The following is a 22664-nucleotide window of genomic DNA, read 5'->3' on the forward strand; positions in this document are numbered from 1 at the left end:
TGAATATAAAGCATCATTGATCAAAAATTTTGTACCATTAGGTAACAAAAATTGTGCTTTACCACATCCTTTAATCAAGTCTACAGGACCTGATATTGTATTCACCGTTGTTTTTGTTGGTTTTAGTTCCAAGAAATATCTTTTATCTCGGAGGATAGTGTGCGTTGTACCACTATCGGGTATGCAAACTTCAGCTTTGCTCATAGCATTTTCCATATTTGAACTTCAAAAAATATGCAATGAAAAAAAATTAATGACAATACATATTTAAATATAACACATATCATAATTGTACAATAAAACATTATCATATAAATACATGAAAAATAAATTATTGTACATTTATATTCTACCACTATATTGTTCATTTTCAGAGAAATCATTGAGAAAATCTGCAGCATCAATATTGTTCATTTCTATCCCACCAACATATTGATCATTTCCAGAGAAATCATTCATAAAATCAGCAGCATCAAAATGAGTTGAATCACTCAAACGGTCACTTCGCTCAGTGAAGTTGGTCTCTTTTTCTTTCCCCTTTATCGATTCTTTATAGAGCTTGCAAAGGTGCTCAGGGGCTCGACAAATACGAGACCAATGTCCTGGAGTGCCGCATCTGAAACAAGAACTTTCAAATCTTTTCGAGTGATTTTCATTAACACTCATGTTCTCATGATGCCTTTTCTGTGGGTGGTTCGTGACGCCCTTTTGAGATGAGTTATAAAAATAACTATCTCTATTGTTTTCAAAACCACGGCCTCGACCACGACCACGACCAATTCCACGTCCACGTCCACGACCACGACCTCGACCTCGACCTCGACCAAAACCTTGTCTTTGAATTTGATTTTGGTTTCCAGGTTTAAATTCATTTTTACTTACAGCATTTACTTCTGGAAATGCTGATGATCCAGTGGGTCGGGACTGATGATTTCTCATTAGTAGCTCGTTGTTTTTTTCCGCCACAAGAAGACAGGCGATGAGCTCAGAATATCTCGCAAATCCACGCACTCTATATTGTTGCTGTAAAGTTATATTTGATGCGTGAAACGTGGAAAATGTTTTTTCAAGCATTTCCGATTCTGTGACCTCATGTCCACAAAATTTTAGCTGCGAGATTATTCGATACATCGCTGAATTGTAATCACTGACTTTCTTAAAATCTTGGAATCTTAACATATTCCATTCATCACGGGCGGTCGGAAGTATAACTTCCCTTATATGTTCAAATCTTTCTTTCAATCCTTTCCACAGAGCCATGAGATCTTTTTCGATGAGATATTCACATTTTAAACCTTCATCGAGATGTCGACGCAAAAATATTATAGCTTTTGCTTTTTCTTGTGATGAAGATATACCATTTTCTTTAATGGTCTCGCTTAGACCCAATGACTCAAGATGCATTTCTACATCGAGAGTCCATGGCATATAATTTTTCCCCGTAATGTCGAGTGCAACAAATTCGAGCTTTGTCAAGTTTGACATGGTGGTACTAAAAAAAATTATGATGCATTTTATTAGTTAATGAATATTGCAATACAAAGTAATGGATAAACAACAAATACAAGCATTCGTAAAAATAAAGAAAACACATGAGGATGATATTCTCCGATAAGTACAAGATTCGTGAGTATTATAACCAAAATAATTAAAAATAACTTTGTGAAAATCATCTTCTTTTTTCTTCAAAAATTTGATGAAGAATAATTTTAGAGAAGAAGAGAAAGTTGGAGTGATTGAATATGTTTGTGAGATCATATTTATAGGGCAAAAACTAGCCGTTTTGTTACCGTTTATGACCGTTGGTGTACAAGAAAATAAATGTATGTATTTGTATAATTTTATGGTAATAATATGGTGTATATAATATTAGTAATCTTTTAAATAATTATGTATATCATATCACAATATTATAATGAAATGTCATAAGATATTTTGTTTAAAAATCTTATAGGCTTTTATACTTGTCGTATCCCTTACCGGGAGTGTGGGATGTCGTCTTAACATCCTCCTCCCAGGATTTATAACAAGTTTTTTTAAAAATTTATTTTTATTATTTATAATAACATTATATTATATATTAAATATATAAACAATAAATAAATAAACAATAAAATAAATATTATTATTTTTATTACTTTTTTCTTCTGTTTTGGAGCTTGGAAAAATATGGAGGACTTTTAGAGCTTCGTGCTGATAACGTGTTGTGAAAAAGTAAAAATTTACGGTAAAAAATAAAAATCTCAAACTCTCAAAATTATCAATCTACAACTTTATAATATTTTTCTATCAACTCAATTGTGATTTTCTTCACAAATGAGAGATCTATTTATAGAAAATCTTTACAAATAATCCAAAAATAAATTAAATCATTACATTCAACACCTAATTTTACTTAATTTTCAACATTCAAATATTCAACATTCAATATTAAAATATTAAATTTCAACAATAGATTATTTCTTTTTTAAAAAAAAAGATTAAATTTTAGCGGATAAGAACTCGATTTAGTTAGTTATGTTAACTTTACATAAATCTCTCGTCTCATCCTATATTTGGTATGAGTAGATTTCTTAGGTGACGGTCTCACGAATCTTTATATGTGAGACGGGTCAATAATAACGATATTCACAATAAAAAGTAATACTCTTAACATAAAAAGTAATATTTTTTTATGAATGACTCAAATAAGATATATGTGTCACAAAATACAACTCGTGAGACCGTCTCACACAAGTTTTTGTCATTTGGTATTTTCGTGTACGCATTAAGTCTTGTACAGTTTATTTTTTAAAATAATAATAAATAGTATAATTTTAAATATACAAAAAATGTAATGTTCTCGTAAACATTCAATTAAATGACTTCTTATTATAGTTATATATATATATATATATAATTGATTAAATGTAAGATGTATATAATCTCTTATGTTAAATTACAAGGTTTTTTACGATCCCATGTTTTAAAAAATAGACATATTTGCCTCATTTGCAGGGGTTTTTACGTCTAATCTTCTAAAAATATGAAAGTTGTTTCCTGTTGAAATGTATGACACTTACAAGTCACCAGTGACAACGCAAACTAACATTCAAGATTATATTACGAAATCAGATGTCAAAACATTTTTCGGAACCAAAAATTCGCATATGGAGGGACGAAAACGGTGCTCAAAAATTTTCCCAGGGCGAAATTTTAAATTTTTATATATCTAAGAAGTAAAAGTATGTAAATCTATGAAACATTTAAGACGGAATGGGAGCGAGTAGAAGTGAAAATGGCAATGGAATAGTGATCATATTGGGCAATATCATAATGGATCAACAGATTTTAAAATTATATGAACTTCCTAAGGCCAACAATGCATACATAAATAGCCTTAAAAAAGGTCATATTTTATGATGGTATACCATTCTATACAAGTGCTTGTGCTAAAGTAGGTTACTACTACCATATTCTAAGAACAGAGTCTTACAAGTAGATGTCAACGATGAAATTATCTACAATCCGGAGTGAGAGTTTGGGTCGGATGAATGTTGGTTGGAGGATCCATCGACTGTTTTAGACCGTCCACCTTAGTTTTGGTCTTCGAAGAACGAGGCTGGATACTTCCCACGATAACCTGAAATCGAGCGAACAAAGACAAGGTCGAATGGTTTAGGAGGACAAAAAGTTGAGAATGATATAGCAAACAAGCCATTGCAATCTAGAATCCCATTTCTCCGAATGATCAAGGTTGCATATAGTGCTATAGAGCTACTATAGAGCTACCTGGACTGGGCTTGCTGCAATGAGAACTCCCTCTACGCAACCGCCTATAACATTCCCATCAGGACCAGCAAGAGTGACATTCAGACCACCACTCAGGCCAGTACTATCGTCGTGCATATAAGAGCCCGATAAATTTAACAAATCAAAACATCCCTACAAGAAGATATAAATGAACATGTTACTTCNGTCTTGTACAGTTTATTTTTTAAAATAATAATAAATAGTATAATTTTAAATATACAAAAAATGTAATGTTCTCGTAAACATTCAATTAAATGACTTCTTATTATAGTTATATATATATATATATATAATTGATTAAATGTAAGATGTATATAATCTCTTATGTTAAATTACAAGGTTTTTTACGATCCCATGTTTTAAAAAATAGACATATTTGCCTCATTTGCAGGGGTTTTTACGTCTAATCTTCTAAAAATATGAAAGTTGTTTCCTGTTGAAATGTATGACACTTACAAGTCACCAGTGACAACGCAAACTAACATTCAAGATTATATTACGAAATCAGATGTCAAAACATTTTTCGGAACCAAAAATTCGCATATGGAGGGACGAAAACGGTGCTCAAAAATTTTCCCAGGGCGAAATTTTAAATTTTTATATATCTAAGAAGTAAAAGTATGTAAATCTATGAAACATTTAAGACGGAATGGGAGCGAGTAGAAGTGAAAATGGCAATGGAATAGTGATCATATTGGGCAATATCATAATGGATCAACAGATTTTAAAATTATATGAACTTCCTAAGGCCAACAATGCATACATAAATAGCCTTAAAAAAGGTCATATTTTATGATGGTATACCATTCTATACAAGTGCTTGTGCTAAAGTAGGTTACTACTACCATATTCTAAGAACAGAGTCTTACAAGTAGATGTCAACGATGAAATTATCTACAATCCGGAGTGAGAGTTTGGGTCGGATGAATGTTGGTTGGAGGATCCATCGACTGTTTTAGACCGTCCACCTTAGTTTTGGTCTTCGAAGAACGAGGCTGGATACTTCCCACGATAACCTGAAATCGAGCGAACAAAGACAAGGTCGAATGGTTTAGGAGGACAAAAAGTTGAGAATGATATAGCAAACAAGCCATTGCAATCTAGAATCCCATTTCTCCGAATGATCAAGGTTGCATATAGTGCTATAGAGCTACTATAGAGCTACCTGGACTGGGCTTGCTGCAATGAGAACTCCCTCTACGCAACCGCCTATAACATTCCCATCAGGACCAGCAAGAGTGACATTCAGACCACCACTCAGGCCAGTACTATCGTCGTGCATATAAGAGCCCGATAAATTTAACAAATCAAAACATCCCTACAAGAAGATATAAATGAACATGTTACTTCCAATCGAAGAAGTTCTGCAGGTGAAAATATAAGTATTTTTTAAACAAGAAAAACCAGCAACTCCATCAAAACCAACTAATATAGATGTACTTTTTGTCCTCTCAGACCGGGTGCAGCACATTGTTATGTATAATTTATGATAGAGATATAATTTTTCCCCAAGCTGCAGCGATTTTTACAACTTGAGACAACGAAGAAGCTCAGATTTTACACCTCATACGTGATAGTCCCCCCCGAACTTGAGGCTTTACAATTTATGGTTGAGATGGCACCAATGCCTGATAAAATGACAATGCCCCGTTGTCCTCGCTCGAAAAATGATAGTATCTTTCTTTTGATATCCTGCAGGAAAAAGCAATTATGTTTTTACAACAGTAAATTCTCCATTTCAAAACTGTAATATAGAATAAAGATTTCTTTCAACAGCAAATGAACAGCACCACTATTATATTATATGTGAGTGGAATCTAGAGCGTATTTACCATACAAACATGAACTGAAGCACGACCACATAAGCCACTCTAATCTTATGTAGTGTCTGACTAAATACGAATTACTATACACATGGCAAATATCATGGCTTACGCAGTATTTAATGCAAAAACTGCAATTAGAACTTAGAAGTAAGGGATGGTACATACTTCTCCCTTTACGACGTGGATGACATGTGGAGTCAAAGTTCCACCAAAATTTAACAAAGGCATGCCTGGCATTGATCAAAATCACCAGAACACAACCGATTAGAACCACAATTGTCAAAGACAGTAATTGAAAATAACCAAAATTACATGTTGAATCAATTTTCAGAAAAACATTTCAATAATAACAATTATTTGATTCGGTTTTCGATTGATAGACAGTAAGTCATATGATTACCAAGAGAAGCTAATTTCAGCTTTCGACCAGTCCCTTGTGGCCTTCCTCTCCGTTTTTCAGTCCGGCTAACTGTCACAGGATGAGGCGTGGAAGGCAACAATGCCGATGGAACAGCATCATCCCGTCCATATTTCCTCGGTCTTCCCCTTTTTCGACGCATGGGTTCGCCTTGCAGCACTGCAGAAGGTGGTCCTACACTAACTCTATGAGGTGATATCGTCGATGAAGTATCCAAAGGTGATGTTGAGCCAATTAAGCTGCTCCCGGTGGTAGATGGAAAGTGTAAATTAGCATGAGATAATGGATTCATAATGGTTAAATCTTGAAAACCCGCCACCTGTTCCCTGCTTCCTCTGTGAATGTAATAGGAACCCGAACCGGATAGTGTCATATGCTCCCTTTGATCCATATTAAATATGAATCCTGTCTACCTCGGATCACTCCGAAATCCAAACAGGCGAACCCTCGATGTTAAACTGAGTGCCCAACTTTTTATTGAGAAAATTTTGAGAAGCCCTGAACTAAATTCCAGTTGCTTAATTGATTCTTGGATTCTAAGCACTCAGCAACATCAGAACGTGGTCAATTGTAACATACATGATCCTCTGTCACAGAATATGCAAGTGAAGGGATATACAAAACATGCAACTGAAGATCTCTCATGAAAAGATCTACTGAAATATATTAAAGTGACACAAGAAAGACAAAAGCTATCAAGACTAGACGAGAAAGAAGGCTTCCTTCCCAAGATTCAAGCCATACACAGACGAAACTTTTTCCAACTCTTCCCCCACACAGCAATCCTCAACTAAAAACCCACCTAAAAAACAAAGCGCCATTGTCTCACAAGAAGTTACATTCACCAAAATCGATCAAAATGGCTGCAAGAAAACATACCGACGGAAAGAACCCAAATACATGTATTCAAAAGCTGTACAGAGCACAATATTAAAAGGGTTGGAACTTGGAACAGAAAAGAATGCGTGTCAAGAAAGTTCAAGCTCCGACAAACTGCACCGCTCGGAAGAGGAAGAAAAAGCCATTGATGAGCTCACCAAGTTAACAAACAGCGAAAGAATTGTAATCTTAAAATGCAATGCATTTTCTTCAAAACTTTCCCTGGCACCGAGAATTACGGGAGTGTCGGGTAGTGTTCGCTGTCTGTCTGTAGTGAGCCGAGGAATGATGCGAGATTTTAGCTTTCCTACTCGTTGTGGATATCGTTTGATGAATGTGAAGCGTAAAGGAGAAGACAAAAATGTGACACGGTACAAAGTCGGATACCCATGGGCACCAACATTGCAATTTCCAGTCGATTTGGAGCGTAACATTTTCCAATTTCATCTCGGTTTGCTTTCATGATGGAAGAAGGTTTGGATCTGGCGTAAGGATACCATAATTATGTTAGCATGAATTCTAAGCGCGTATTCTTTAAATTTTCTAATGCTATGCTTAGTCTCACAAATCATGTTCTATGGCTTCTTCTACAAAATGGTAGACGAAGGGGTGGAAGATCTTTGGTTTATGAATGATGGGGAAAAATTGATAGAGAAGGTCTCTTGTTAGACGATCTCACGAATCTTTATTTGTGAGACGGATTAATCCTACCATATTTACAATAAGAAATATTACTCTTAACATAAAAAGTAATATTTTTTCATAGATGACCTAAATAAGATATCTGTCTCACAAAATACGACCCGTGAGACCGTCTCACACAAATTTTTGCCAAATTGAAAATAGTGGGATGTGGGTTGGCTATGGAAATATCCTCCAATTTTTGTTCAATATATATATAATTTTTGGCAAAAACTTGTGTGAGTCGGTCTCACGGGTCGTATGTTGTGAGACGGATCTCTTATTTGGGTCATCCATGAAAAACGTATTACTTTTTATGCTAAGAGTATTATTTTTTATTGTGAATATCAGTAGGGTTGACCCGTCTCACAGATAACGATTCGTGAGATCGTCTCACAAGAAACATACTCGTAACTTTTTGGTTAGTGACTAGTTTTATTTTGGAAAATAAAATACATTCATGGAAAGGCATAAATTATAATTTAATTTTTTAAAAAGGAAAAAATAGGACCCCATAAAAAGGTAAATTTGTGAAAAATACATCTGCACATCTTGAAATTAAACTTCAGTACATTATCATAATTTTTTAAGATTTAGTACCTGACAATGATAGAATTTTAGTTTCAACTCCCTACAAACCCAAAGTTACAATTTTGCCCTTTTATTTTTTTAAAAAATATATAATTTTATTCACAAAAATTACACATGTCTTTTTCATATAAAATATAATTTTTTAAAAAAATTTATTTCTCAATTATCATGTAATAAGAGTAAATACTTATTTTGACATACAAAATACCTATTATGGGGTTTCAGATATTTGATTTCACTCTTTGAATACTCCAAATGTATAAGAAAATACTATATTTTTGAGTAATCACCACAAATTAGGTCATTGTTGATCTTTTCATGAAAAATGCATTATGATAACTTATTCATGTCATTTTATTTTATTTTTTAAAAAAAAACATAGTTTACCACTCATCATGAATAAGATTAGATATTTATTTTGACTTACAAAGTACCTATTTTGGTGTTCTAAATGTTTAATTTGGCTCTTTGAATACTTCAAATGTGTAAAAAAAAATACTGGATTTTCGAGCAATCACCATAAATTCTGTAATTGTTAGTTTTTTCATTGAAATTGCATTATGATGACTTATCCATGTCATCTACTTTTTGAATAAACACAGTTTCTCACTAATAATGGAATTAGAAAAAATACTTATTTTGACCGATAAAGTACCTATTTTGGGATACCAGATATTTGATTTAGCTATTTGAATAGTTCAAATGTGTAAGAAAATACTTGAGTTTAAATAATATTAAGTGACTTTCGATGGTGTCATTTGTGAAGTTAAAATGTGATACCTAAATTGGTACAAAGAGTATCTAATTAGAGTCTACAAATACATGATTTTACTCCCTAAATACTCATATCCAATTATTTGGAGATGTCAAAATATAGTTTGAAGTTAATATTGAGTGACACTGATGATGACATTCATGAAGTAAAAAATTTGATTATTTGATGATGTCAAAAAATATAGTTTAAAATTAATATTTTTTATGATGTTGAAGTAAAAATGTGATACATAAATTGGTACAAGAAAAACCTAATTCGAGTTACAAATAGTTGATTTTACCTCGTAAATACTCATATTCGATTATTTGGGATGTCAAATTAAACATTTTTAATGTCACATTTTTAGGTATCATATTTATAATTCACGGATGTTATTATCAAATAAGTAATATGATACATTTTTAAGCATCACATTTTTACTTCACGGATGTAAAAAAAATATAGTTTAAAGTTAATAACTTTTGTTGGTGTCATTACCAAAGGCCACTCGATAATATCCATTGAGTCGAATTAGGTACTATTATTATTAAATTAAGCATTATTATTTTACTTCACGAATGTCATTATCAAATGTTACTCATTATTAACTTCAAACTATTCATTTTGAAATCCCCAAATAATCATATATGTGTATTTAAGGGTAAAATCAACTATTTGTAACTTGAATTAGGTTTTCCTTATACCAATTCAGGTATCACATTTTTACTTCACGAATGACACCATAGAAAATATTAACTCCAAACTATATTTTTTGAACATCATCAAATAATCAAATTTGAGTATTTAAAAGGTACAATTAAGTATTTCATGACTCGAATTAGGTATTATTTGTATTAATTTAGGTATCACATTTTTAATTCATGAATATCATCATCAAAGACCGCTCAATATTACCTTCAAATTATATATTTTGACATAAAAAGTTAATTGAATTTTAGTATTTAGGGAGTAAAATCAAATATTGATACACTTGAATTAGATCACTATCTGTACCAATTTAGATATCACATTTTAACTTCACAAATGACATATCAAAAGTCACTCAATATTACTTGAAACTACATTTTTTTATATGCTAAAATAATCAAAATTGAGTTTTAAAAAGGTAAAATCAAGTATATATAAGATCAAATTGGTACTATTTGTACCAATTTAAGTACCACATCTTTAATTTATAAATATCATCATCAAAAGCCATTCAATATTAACTTCAAATTATATATTTTGACATCATCAAATAATCGAATTTGAGTATTTAAATGATAAAATCAAGTATTTGGACTCGAATTATGTTTTATTTGTATTAATTTAGGTATACATTTTTAATTCATGAATGTCATTATCAAACTATATTTTTACATCCTCAAATAATTGGATATGAGTATTTAGAGAATAAAATCATGTATTTGTAAACTCTAATTAGATACTCTTTGTACCAATTTAGGTATCACATTTTAACTTCACAAATGACACCATCGAAAGTCACTTAATATTATTTAAACTCAAGTATTTTCTTATACATTTGAAATATTAAGATAGCCAAATCAAATATCTGGTACCCCAAAATAGGTACTTTATCGGTCAAAATAAGTATTTTTTTCCTAATTCCATTATTAGTGAAAAACTGTGTTTTTTTTTCAAAAACTAGATGATATGGATAAGTCATCCTAACGCAATTTCAATGAAAAGACTAACAATTACAGAATTTACGGTGATTGCTCGAAGATCCAGTATTTTCTTACACATTTGGAATATTTAAAGAGCCAAATTAAGTATTTGGAACTCCAAAATATGTATTTTTTTATGTCAAAATAAATATTTAATTTTACTTCATGATGAGTGGTGAACTATGTTTTTTTAAAAAATAAAATGACATGAATAAGTTATCATAATGCATTTTTCATGAAAATACCAACAATGACCGAATATGTAGTGATTACTCGAAAATATAGTATTCTCTTATATATTTGGAGTATTCAAAAAGCGAAATCAAGCATCCGTAACCCCATAATAGGAACTTTGTATGCCAAAATAATTATTTACTCTTATTCCATGATAATTGAGAAATAAATGTTTTTTTAAAATTATATTTTATATGAAGAAGACATGTGTAATTTTTGTGAATAAAACTATATATATATTTTTAATAATAAAAGAGCAAAATTTTAACTTTGTGTTTGTAGGGAGTTGAAACTAAAATTCTATCATTATCAGGTACTAAATTTTAAAAATTTATGGTAATGTATTGAATTTTAATTTAAAGATGTGCAGATGGATTTTTTCACAACTTCACCCAAGATAAAATCGGTCTCTTAAAAAAATTTGGTAAGAGATATTTTAGTCATTACAAGAAAATTAATCAATATCAAACACTATATAAATTATCATACATTCATACTATATTATTTATTATCTTTAATTTTCTTATCGACCTATAATTTATCATATCTTTTAAACCAAATGCTATAATATCATTAAAGTGGTGACATAAATGTATAGTTATGAGTGTGGATTAACTTTAGTTGAGTATATTATTTAGCATATATAGGACATAAATTAGAATAAAAGAAATCAAGTTTGTAGTCCATCAATCTCAGATGTTTAGAGTTGTGTCAAGTTGGACTAGGTCATGGAGTCGATCACCTCGCCATAGAAATGAGTGGGTTGAGTTGGAAAAATCTCAACTCGTTTGAAAGCGGGTCAAACAAATTCATCTGTGTGAGTTGCAGGCTAGGGCGTGTCGCAGTGGTAATTAGAATATGTTTTTTTCTTTTTTTTAAAAAAAAATGCATTTTAAAGTTTTTTTGAGATAAATATTTTTAAGTTTTATTTAACTAATTACTTTGAATGAATTTTAATGATAATCAACTTTATAGTATTTCTTTAGTTTTATTTTTATTTGGCTTATTTTGAATGAATTTTAATGATAATTAACCTTGTAGTATTTCTTTAGTTTTATTTTCATATTTTATTTAAAAAATTAATTTTATAAATTATTAATTTTTTAAACTAATGATTTTAAATATTGGTTGAATTATTTGATTGTGATTTATTTTCATTTTCTTATTATTTCAAAATTTTTAGAATTTTTTAATAAAAAAATTATTAGTATTTTCCCAATTTTTTTTAAATATGAAAATGTGAAAATGAAGTTATATATTTCTCTTTTATTATCGTGTAACACACGTGTTTGGAATCCATGATTGAGCGCTTGGGATAGTGATCTAAATATCGGTGAACTAATATCCGACTAGGGGGACCACTTTAGGTGACTTGACTGTGGGTACGGTTCGGGTCTGGGGCTCCATATGACCCGCCTTGGATTTGGTAATTTTCTCAACCACGTGTGTTCTAAAATATCGCATCATTTTGCTTTCCATTTTTATGGCTCATGATGTTTTTTATTCGAATTATTGCAAAGTAGCCCCCAAATTTTCTGTGTATTGCACTCTCAGCGGTTTATCACTTATATAGTCATATAGATTTACACGGTTCTACGAATCTTTATTTTGTTCCAAAGTTTTAGAAGAATCGGTCTATTTTAAAAAATATAAATAAAGTAATTGTATGTGATGCATGCGTAGCTAATACCATATGATTTTAATATTTTTTGAATAAGTAATATATAATATAAGTGGGATCAATAGTAGCACATGTGATGCTTGGCATTCTATGAAATATTTAGTAAATTTATTACTTCGACTTTCCAAATAAGTAAAAATATTTCATTTCAAAAAAAAAAGTAAAAATATATATACATAATTTGGTATATTCATTCAGATACCAAAAAAAAAAAAAAATCCAAAATCAGATAGATTGGGAAATAAAAGGACATTATGTTCGTTCACTTCGTTGTTGATTTGAAAATTTGCGGATATAGTACAGACTTTGAGGATACGATGAGACAAAAAAAATGCACACACCCAGTGTGTCTTACACTATATATATCCAGAGTTTAGATATGATGCACATTTATCGTGTATATTTATATGAACACCGTTGATGTGTCACTCATATATTGAATGAATGCTCACATAAGTGTACACGATAGATGTGTAGCATATCAAAACTCTATATATTTGGAGTTTAGGCCTTAAATATCAAATTTACATTAACTATCTTAATTTAAAAAAATATTATAAATTTTTCTATCCATTTTGAATACTTGTTACAAATATTTTATTATTTTTTGTTAGTAGTTGATATAATCAAGAAATAATATTACCCGAAACGAAAGAATCTAAGCAATCAACAATTCGGGTGGTCACTTATCATTCCAATAATTCACAAGAATCAAGTTTTGCATATCGTTAATTACGTCACAAACAAAGTTAGAGCGGTTAGGTATACCGACGAAAACCTCGACACTGACGTCAGCGATCATCAAGTTTTCTCAATAAATCAAAAGAGCTTAATGTTAGATTATTTTAATTTAGTCCATAAAAAATTTATATTTATGATCAACATATTCAATTAAAATCATAAAAAAAAATAAATAAAAAATATTATCTAGATCAAGATGATAAATATCTTGATATTTGATTATCATATCCCATATATATAATAAAAAATATTATCTAGATCAAGATGGTAAATATCTTGATATTTGATTATCATATCATATATATATATATATATCATGATTGTATGCCAAATCTTGATTGTTTCTATGATGATTAGAGAATATCTATAAATAGTGGATTATAAGGTCCTAAATTAATGAATTTATTTAATAATACACTATCTCATAAATTGCATAAAAGTTTAAAATATTCATGTTTTCAGTGTGTGTAGGATATTGTTAGTTCTTGTCTTGAATTGAATATCAATGACTCGAGGTTAAAATTCATTTATGCGTATATTTTCGCATATCGATATTTTCTTGTTATGTTCATGCATAGATAGATCGAATTTAGTTAAGTATTATGTTATATTTCTAACTGTTGGTATTGATGCGGTTTTTTCCTGCTTTGATATTTTGGGATTTTTCTACCAAAGAAAAAATTTTAAAAAATTATATTGATGTGAATTAATTTTGTATCGCCATTTTGACATTAATTTCGAAATTAAAAATAGGGAAATTTGGGAAAAAAATCCCTCACCGCATACTTTTTTTGGTGCTCAGTTCACAATTGAGTTAAAATTTGTCTACAAAACCCGAGTGAAGGGGAAAATTTTTTTAAACTCCCTCCCCAATTTTTTATTCATTTCTTCCTATTATATTATATTTTCTTATCCCAAATCTGATTCTCTCTTTCACACAACCTATTCTCACTCCCCCATTTCCTTTCCCGTCGGCCAAAAAATCCCTAGCCCACCTCCTTCAAAACTACATGCCACGCTAAACCCATGGTTTAGAAGACGAAAATTTCAAATGGGTTACATAAGGAAGAAAGAAAGAAGAAAACCAAGTGACACCGGCAACCGATTTTTTGGAGAATCACGAAAGCCAAACAAGTGAGTTTCTTCTTCTTTTTTATTCGCTCGATTTTTCCATTAATTTGATATTTGTTACCACAATTTTTATTGATTTATGTTACTGTTACGATTTCGAGAGTAAATCCCTAGCCACCAAAACCCACTGCCTCGACACCACCGACGGTGAAGGCAACTGAAAGCCAAAAATTTTTTTTGGCTAAAAAATACACAGATCTACCGTATACGCACGTGACTAAAAGAAAAGGGCCGGAACATTAGAAATTCTTTTTTCGAAATTTTCATAGTAATTTTGACAAAAAAAATTGTCCACTTTTATTTGAAGAAATACCTTATTTGTAAAAATACATTAGTTGTAAAAATACATTAGTTTTATGATCTCTTCGATAGATGTTTATGTACTAATTTTGGTTGTGCATTTTTTTATCTTTCATAACTTTGCTAGTACTTGTCATTTTTAGTCAAGATATAATCATGAATTGATAGGTGCGCCTGTTGCTATGCTTTGTAAAGTTGAAATTTTAAGAAATTTGTGGATTTTGATGTGCTTCCCATTTTTTTGTAATTTTACGACAGTGTTGTTGTGAGAAATTGATTGGAGCAAGATTTAGCATATGCATCGGCGTTTTATATATTTATTTGGACTATTATGATGAATAAGTTTAAAGGTGAGTATCACTGTTGAAGGAGGTTCAAACTATCATACTTTTTTGTTTCATTAACCAATAATATGTAGATGTTGAGATTGCCAATTTTTTTAAAATGGATTATCTAATTGGAGAGAAGCATGGGTAGGAAAGTAATTATTTTTGCTGTTTCTGCCGAGGTCGGTTGTGGCATAATGATGGGTTAGCAAGATGGACCAATTGGCAAGTTGGATGATAAATTGGTATAATGTTTCTATTTGATTTTAATTTATTTTTTTTGTTTATGTGTTTCGTTTTTTGGGTCTATTATTAATTTTTGTGCGTATGGTTGTGATATATATTACTATTAGATTTTTCCATTGAAAATCTTTGAGATTGACCGCACAAATTATGATTTATGTGGAGACGACATTTGCTAATATTTTTGTGGTGTTGTTGCACGAAAAATTGTTGAAGTCATTGGATTTTATGAATTTTTTAAGTTAAATTTATTTTTAAAGTTTGAAATTAATTGTAGTTGTTTTGTGAATATATTGTTTATAATGAAATGGTTTTCGGTCAGTCATGTACAAGTATTTGTATGTTTTTTCTTCTTTGTGACAACAAGCAAGTGTTTGTCGTCAATTTTAATATGCTTTGCATTGTTTTTGTTTGTCTTAATTTTTTTATGTTATTAATTTTGATGGTACGTGTTGTTTGGAATAATTTCAAAAGTTTAAGTTGAGATTTGTCAATATATTAAAATTTTGTTTTGTTTTGTGCAGAAATGGTTAAAAAAATGTCGATGATAATAAGGCTCATATGCAGAGCGGAAAAGATGCAATGTCACGATGTTCTTCTACTTATTTTAGAAAAGTAATGATCAAGCTTGAACCAAAACTCAATGAGAGGCAACGAGCAAGGATCATTAGTACTCTGTTTGGTAAATGGTTGAAGATGCCTAAACTCTCCATCTACAGTACCAGATTTGATGTGATATTAAAGAGATTCAATAGTGACTCCTCATCTTTTGTCTTTGGGAAGGGCATTGTCGTGCCTTTCACATCATTCGAGTTTTTTTTATCGTCCTTGGTCTACCTCATGAGGCCCAATCTGTAAACCAAGATCTCATAAAAAAGTCAAAAATTTTATCACGTTATTTTGCAGGGAAGCTTAGCAAAGCCATGAGGAGAACGATTTCTGAAAATCTCTTATTATTAGCTGAATTAGATGATGAATCGCAATTGGATGATTTTGTTAGAATGTTTATTTTGTTTGTGTTGAATTGCATAGTATTTCCGCTAAGTACCTATTTGACACCCTGGTTTGTATTTTCTTACATTGATGATTTGCTGAATTTTTTTGGATATTCATGGGGAGACGCCACTAATAGATTTCTATGCGATAAAATTTATGGACATATTGGGAATTCGGAAGGAGCAATAGGAAGGAAAACATACTTGGATGGTTGTGTTGTCGGAATGATGGTGAGTTTTTATTATTGTTTCTAACTAATATTATATTATAACATTTATATCTTTATTTATGTAGGCTTGAGTGTACGAAAAAATTCCTTACTTAGGAGTAGTATTCGGATCTCCACGTACATATCCACATTTGTTTAAGTGGGGTGAAAGCAAGATCCCGATAAAATTGAAGACGCAGAGACTTTGCTAAATAGAATTACACATACGAAGATATTTTGTTTTAAAAATATTTTTTAGTATAGCAAAGGTGACAATTTTTATTTCTAAAATGTGTTTGAAATCATTCCATTTGGTGAAGAATTGGAGTTATTTGGTTAGAGACTAAGAAATGTAAAGGTAAACAAATTAATTCACCAAATTTATTTATGATTTATTGAGAATTGGTGTTGATTTTTTTATGCGTTAAATTTTCAGGTATCATCTAAAATGAAGGAAGAGGAAATAACATGCAAAATTAGGAGATTGGAAAAACTTGTGAAAGACCAATTCCATGAGATTCAAATACTCAGACAAATGTGTTGTCAAAAACTAATGAAAATATGACAAAGGATGTTGGTGGTGGTCAGGTAGATGTTAAACTTGACGAGGGAAAAAATGATGACACAAATGTTTCTTTTGAAGATTTTGACACAGATTTAGGTGGATACAATGAAGTCCATCATGTTGATGTTGTGACAGATTTGATTAAATGCGATGATGTTGGTTTCACTAAGTTGGATATGGAATTAAACAAGGTTCGCACCGAGGATTCTCAGAGAGAGGTAGTACATGAAACAAATGTTGGTAATGGTGTCACTGATTTGCAAGAGGACAAGGTCAACAATGTTATATCTTCAATTGTGAAGAATGTAATGACAAGAACTGATCGTGTGAAAAAGAGAAAGCCAAATATGTTCGTCACTCCTCTAAGTTCCACCTCAAGATGCAAAACAAAGTTCGATGTAGAATGCAAAACATAACACAAAGGCTAGTTAATGGGTACAATGAAGTCCATCCTCCTTTTCCTGTGAATTGGAAAATGTATTAGTTGTTTTCCTATCAATCATTATATAATGAGACACAAATTTACGAACATAAGATTTTTACTTGTAAGTCAAAAAACTCAAAACTAAGTTAACAAAACATAACACATAGGCTGTTAATGGGTCCTTTGCAACTTTGTCGATTGTGGCTTCTCTTATGACACCGACCACATTTTAACACCCGAACAACTACTTGCGATGGTATCCTTTCAGTTCTTCTTCGGCCCAGTTGGCTTCGAACATCGAGGGGATTGATTACTAATGTATGATTGGCATTGTATTCATCCATCTCAAAAGTAGGAATCAGATTTAGGATTCCTTTGTAAGTTTCACGATATAACTCCATCGTAAAGTATTTGTCACAAAAATCATATAAAGACATTGATTTTGACTCTATGGCATAACATGCGTGCTTGCATGGAAGTTTGTCAAACTGCCAGGCTCTACATGAACAACTCGTAGAAGACAAATCAACAGCAAATGATTTATCCCCATCCACAACCTCAAAACTCCAACTAATGCCTTACTCACTTGCAAGCTACGAGATTCAGCATATGTTTTTGCAAGAATTTTTTCCTTTGATAGACTCCATCTTTTATCCATCCTCATTGATGTTTCATGTCGTTTGTGCATCATGTCCATAATCTGAATGCGTATGTGGTCCACCATGCCCACAATAGGAAGAAATCTTGCTGCTTTAACCAAACTATTCCAACACTCAGCTATATTATTGTTTACTACACCCCACCGATTTCCAAGAAACCATGCGTTTGCCCAACTTTCTGGAAAGGAATTGACTATAAAGTCTCTGGCAAGTGGCATTGATGCTATTATATTGTTAATATGCATTTCAAACTCTTGCCTTGATGGGGCATATGCAGCTTTTTTGAAAACTGATGACCAGTGTTTCTTGTTGTGAAGTGGGTATTTTCGCATGACCTATATTAAAAAAAAGATAAAATATTAAAAAATAGAATACATATAATAATATTTTTTTAAAAAAATTCAGAACAAAAATATACAATTACTTACAAACCCGTTTCACGAAATTATTTACCAAATGACATAGACAATACACATGATGACTGCTTGGGAATATTAACTCAACAGCCTTGATTATTAAGGGATGCCTATCGGAGAAAAAAGTGTACTCATCGAACCTCATACAGTTATGCAAACTCAAAGCACCTTTAAGTTGGAAACAAAATCATCCCCAGTTATCATCATTTTCAGCATCCACAACTGAATATGCTAATGTAAAAAGATCATCGTTCGCATCTTTTGCAACAGCAACCAAAATATTTCCCTTGTATTTATTCTTTATATGAGTGTCATCCAAGAAAACCAATGGCATACATTCACTGACAAAACTAGTTGCACATGCATTGAAAAAGATGAATAATCGTTTAAATTTGTTACTACAATGGTCAATTTCACACTCAACAATACTTCCAGGATTAGTTTTTTTGATAGCACTACAATACCATCTTAATATATCATAAGACACATCATCTGCTCCATGAATGTTATGCATAACAAATTCTTTCCCTTTCCAAACCTTGTGGTAACTGAGCTCGACCCCATAATCTCTTTGTAAGTCTTTCAACATCATACATGGTCTATACGACGGCTCTCCCCTCAATCTCTCCATCAAAACATTGGAAACCCAGGCAGCATTAGCTTTAGGATGTCCTCTACTACATAGATTGTCATCTCCACATGTACGGATTAGATTACATTTTCTAATGCTAAAAAGATTGTCAGATTTGTGTCTTGAAGCATAAATTCTCCAAGAACAGTAGTTTACACTACAGATAAGAGTAACCTTCTCATTATCATTCTTTCTGTATGAAAAAGAACGTCGTGTAGCAATTGCATGATTTTTAGCATAAACTCGATATTCAGCAGCATCCTTGAATATTTGACCCTTTCCACGGATGCAATTACTCCAAACGTCTATGGAATTTTTTAACAAACCAACTTGCAGATGACCGTCATTACTACTCACCGTGTCATCTTCATATTCAACCTTATTTTAATAATGTAAAAATTTGTTAAAACTTACATTTTGTACCTTTTAATAAATTATTAATATAACACATGTTAAATAATACTTATGTTCTAGATAACAATGCATATGATCAGTTAGTTGAAAATTATATTCACACATTATCTAGATTCAAAAGAAGCACACTCACAACAGATCTCCATGAAAAATACTATAAAAAATGTAATCATAAATAGTTGCACTCTTGAAATGTATTACCAAGAAAAAAAACATCAACAAAAACTCAATTCATGTGGAAAGTCAAAATTAAGATATGAGTTTTTACCTCTCAATATTATGGCCTCTTATTTGGTCTTTTCTCACTGCCCTGATGTTAATTATGGTTAGTCTCATAGATGTGTGGATATGAGTCATGATACGGACGTCATCATCTTCATTCAATGTCACTTACATTTTCTGATGGGAGGCTAGATATTGAAAGGTAATAGTTTGTGGGGAAATCTTCGTACATTTTCTCCCAAAATTAAGAAACAACTTTGTTAGAGAGAAGCCATTAAAGATTGAAATCATATAGAGCTCATTTTTGTACTCGCAGCTACCTAGGAATGAACAATTTGATGATCCAGATCCATATTCCATTTCTCCAAGAAATCTAACAAAACCTGCGTCAAAGTGGTTAAAAATTTCATATGAAAAAGATTTTATTAAACACAAAATAATAAACAAAAAAAAATCACGCAAAAACTAAAAAAACTATGAATATTTCGAAAAACAAATTCCTACGGTTCTAGCCCTTTTATTTTCGTCACGTGCGTACCGGGAAGATCTTTATATTTTTTAGCCCAAAAAAAAAAATTGGCTTCCAATTGCCTTCACCGTCCATGGGTGTCGAGGCAGTGGGTTTTGGTGGCTAGGGATTTACTCTCGAAATCATCACAGTAGCATAAATCAATAACAAATGTGGTAACAAATATCAAATTAATGGAAAAACCGAGCGAAGAAAAAAGAAGAAGAAACTCACTTGTTTTGCTTTCTTGATTCTCCAAAAAATCGGTTGCCTATGTCACTTGGATTTCTTCCTTCTTTCTACCTTATGTAACCCATTTGAAATCTTCGTCGTTTAAACCATGGGTTTTGCGTGGCATGTAGCTTTGAAGGAGGTGGGCTAGGGATTCTTTGGATGACAGGAAAGGAAATGGGGAAGTGAGAATGGGTTGTGTGAGAGAGAGAATGAGATCTGGGATAAGAAAATATAATATAACAGGAGAAAATGAATAAAAAATTGGGGAGGGAGTTTAAAAAAATTTTCCCATTCTCTCATGTTTTGCAGACAAATTTTTACTCCATTGAGGACTAAGCATAAAAAAAGTTTGTGGTGAGGGATTTTTTCCCAAATTCCCCTTGAAAATAAACCCCAAATCAATATCTGAAAAGTTCAATTTCGAACTAATTTCATATGAAACCCTAGTTCGAAATTGATAAAATCGACTGTCGTTCGGAATCCAAACATGGCAATCGATGTTCGTGACTGAAATCACTCGTCATGGTGACCACATTATCCCACTAGCTTGAATATAAAGTCAATGTTTGGCCGGAAAATTGCGCCTGAAGTCCGCGCATGCTTCTACTCTAATTTTTGGCCAAATTCATTCCATTCAAGTCATTAAAAGGTGAGTTTTCACAACAATCGTCCATGAAAGCATATTACGACGAGTTACTGGTTACGTTTGACGACGGGAGACCTTCGTTTGGTAGGAAACCTACTAGAATCGCGCTACCAGCATGCGACCTTATAAACATTATAATAATTTATGTTATTTCAAAATTAATAATTTTTAGATTTGGAAATTTTCATATAATGACATCTTTGGATTATATTAATTATGCAAATTCTAAAATTGATTATAGAAACATTATCCGTCAAAATCATGAATATTGACATGTTTCGAAACTATTTGTATAATATATTTTATGTCAAAGTTATGTATAATTATTTTTTTTGGTTATTATGTCATTTTTAATGTTTTGCGATTATATTTGTCATAATCATACATGTAAATAAAATTTAAAAATTGTCATATTAAGATTCACATGTAATTTATATTTAATTATTATTTTTTGTTTCTTATAATTTTAAATGAAAAAATTAATTTAAAATATGAATAATAAAGTTATCAAATAAAAAAAAATTGTTTATAAAGATCTACGTCATGTATAATTAAGTTGAATAATAATTATGATGTGACATATTAAAGCATGATCTTGGAGAGTCCTTCCTAGACTGTTTTAAATTGCTTTGACTTGAAACTAGCCTTCCTAAAAAATGTTGTTCTATCATTGGAGTTAGATTTTAAAGAGGTATTAGTCATGTATGTATTTTCTGTAAATACTTTTGAAAATTGCTGAACGTGTTAGTAAATAATTTTATTATATAAAATATTAAGTAAAGCTCCGATGAACCCGTATAATTTAAATAATTAAGAATCATTATACGAAATTAAATAACTAGATGAAAATCACATGAAAAATATTTATTATGATATATAATCAAGAGCATAAATATTTATGCATGGTTAATATAACTTCATCATCATTTGTAAAATAAGAACTTTCTTTCAATGAAAGCCTGACATATTTATAGAATTTTCAAGTGCTAATTAGACTTTGGGCTAATGAAATATTCTGAAGGAACCCATAATTAATTAAACACAAACAAACCCTAATTTAATTTGCACAAATAGACTTAAATAATTAAATTATATCCCAACCCATTGGAAACTTGTGAGGAAAAAAAAAACCCGAAAGATGATCAAGGGCCAAACCGGGTTCGAACCGGTGACCTATTGATCTGCAGTCAATTGCTCTACCACTGAGCTATGGACCCTTCATGGTTTTACTGTTCTTTTATCATGAAATAAATTATAATCATGCATCCATTTTCTTTCGTACTCCACTTTATGAAAGAAATTGTTCACATTTTACCTATAAATTGAACTGTAAATAAGATTACTCAAATCATTTTAAGTACTAAGATAAATTATTTTAATATATTAAGCTTCGAAAATTTGAGAATATTTAAACCTGGTATCGCCATATCGGTAATGTGACACAATGAAAGGATCA

At 31.2% G+C, this 22664-nt stretch overlaps 2 protein-coding genes, 1 long non-coding RNA gene and 1 other non-coding gene across 5 annotated transcripts; 1 reads left to right on the top strand and 3 right to left on the bottom strand.

The window, feature by feature from the left end:
• Positions 1 to 4475: 4475 nt before the first annotated feature.
• LOC140985644 (AT-hook motif nuclear-localized protein 11-like) lies at positions 4476 to 7264 on the bottom strand. Its single transcript, XM_073453513.1, has 5 exons — positions 6019 to 7264; positions 5784 to 5848; positions 5356 to 5484; positions 4958 to 5110; positions 4476 to 4808 (listed from the first exon to the last, which is right to left on the bottom strand). Exons 1-5 carry the CDS (start codon positions 6425 to 6427, stop codon positions 4683 to 4685), a joined length of 882 nt encoding a protein of 293 aa, XP_073309614.1. The 5' UTR covers positions 6428 to 7264; the 3' UTR covers positions 4476 to 4682.
• Positions 7265 to 14213: 6949 nt separating this feature from the next.
• Positions 14214 to 17509, top strand: LOC140985703 (uncharacterized). 2 transcript variants are annotated; one of them, XR_012176822.1, is made up of 3 exons: positions 14214 to 14419; positions 15810 to 16847; positions 16926 to 17509. It is a non-coding gene; the product is annotated as an uncharacterized lncRNA (long non-coding RNA). The 2 variants fall into 2 exon arrangements; XR_012176823.1 differs by lacking the exon at positions 14214 to 14419 and having other exon boundaries at positions 15807 to 16511; positions 16576 to 16847; positions 16926 to 17494.
• On the bottom strand, positions 17508 to 20304 carry LOC140985702 (uncharacterized). The gene is made up of 3 exons (XM_073453589.1): positions 19867 to 20304; positions 18570 to 18663; positions 17508 to 18472 (listed from the first exon to the last, which is right to left on the bottom strand). The coding sequence occupies exons 1-3, from the start codon at positions 19953 to 19955 to the stop codon at positions 17927 to 17929; spliced, it is 729 nt and encodes a 242-aa protein (XP_073309690.1). The 5' UTR covers positions 19956 to 20304; the 3' UTR covers positions 17508 to 17926.
• A 2049-nt stretch (positions 20305 to 22353) lies between these two features.
• Positions 22354 to 22425, bottom strand: TRNAC-GCA (transfer RNA cysteine (anticodon GCA)). The gene has a single exon. It is a non-coding gene; the product is annotated as a tRNA-Cys (tRNA).
• Between the last annotated feature and the right edge of the window lie 239 nt (positions 22426 to 22664).

The sequence above is a fragment of the Primulina huaijiensis genome, chromosome 10 (assembly GCF_012295235.1).
Source record: "Primulina huaijiensis isolate GDHJ02 chromosome 10, ASM1229523v2, whole genome shotgun sequence".
Classification (NCBI taxonomy): Eukaryota; Viridiplantae; Streptophyta; class Magnoliopsida; order Lamiales; family Gesneriaceae; genus Primulina; species Primulina huaijiensis.

What these genes read in the sequence shown, in the direction of transcription:
- LOC140985644 (XM_073453513.1), bottom strand. Translation starts at nt 6,427, where the DNA reads ATGGATCAAAGGGAGCATATGACACTATCCGGTTCGGGTTCCTATTAC. An exon ending in GCTGAAATTAGCTTCTCTTG is followed by an intron (nt 5,849 to 6,018) that starts GTAATCATATGA and finishes GATCAATGCCAG; the next exon opens with GCATGCCTTTGTTAAATTTT. An exon ending in GGGGGACTATCACGTATGAG is followed by an intron (nt 5,111 to 5,355) that starts GTGTAAAATCTG and finishes ATCTTCTTGTAG; the next exon opens with GGATGTTTTGATTTGTTAAA.
- LOC140985702 (XM_073453589.1), bottom strand. Translation starts at nt 19,955, where the DNA reads ATGACTCATATCCACACATCTATGAGACTAACCATAATTAACATCAGG. An exon ending in AGAGGCCATAATATTGAGAG is followed by an intron (nt 18,664 to 19,866) that starts GTAAAAACTCAT and finishes TTTCTCCGATAG; the next exon opens with GCATCCCTTAATAATCAAGG. An exon ending in TAAATAATTTCGTGAAACGG is followed by an intron (nt 18,473 to 18,569) that starts GTTTGTAAGTAA and finishes TTTTTAATATAG; the next exon opens with GTCATGCGAAAATACCCACT.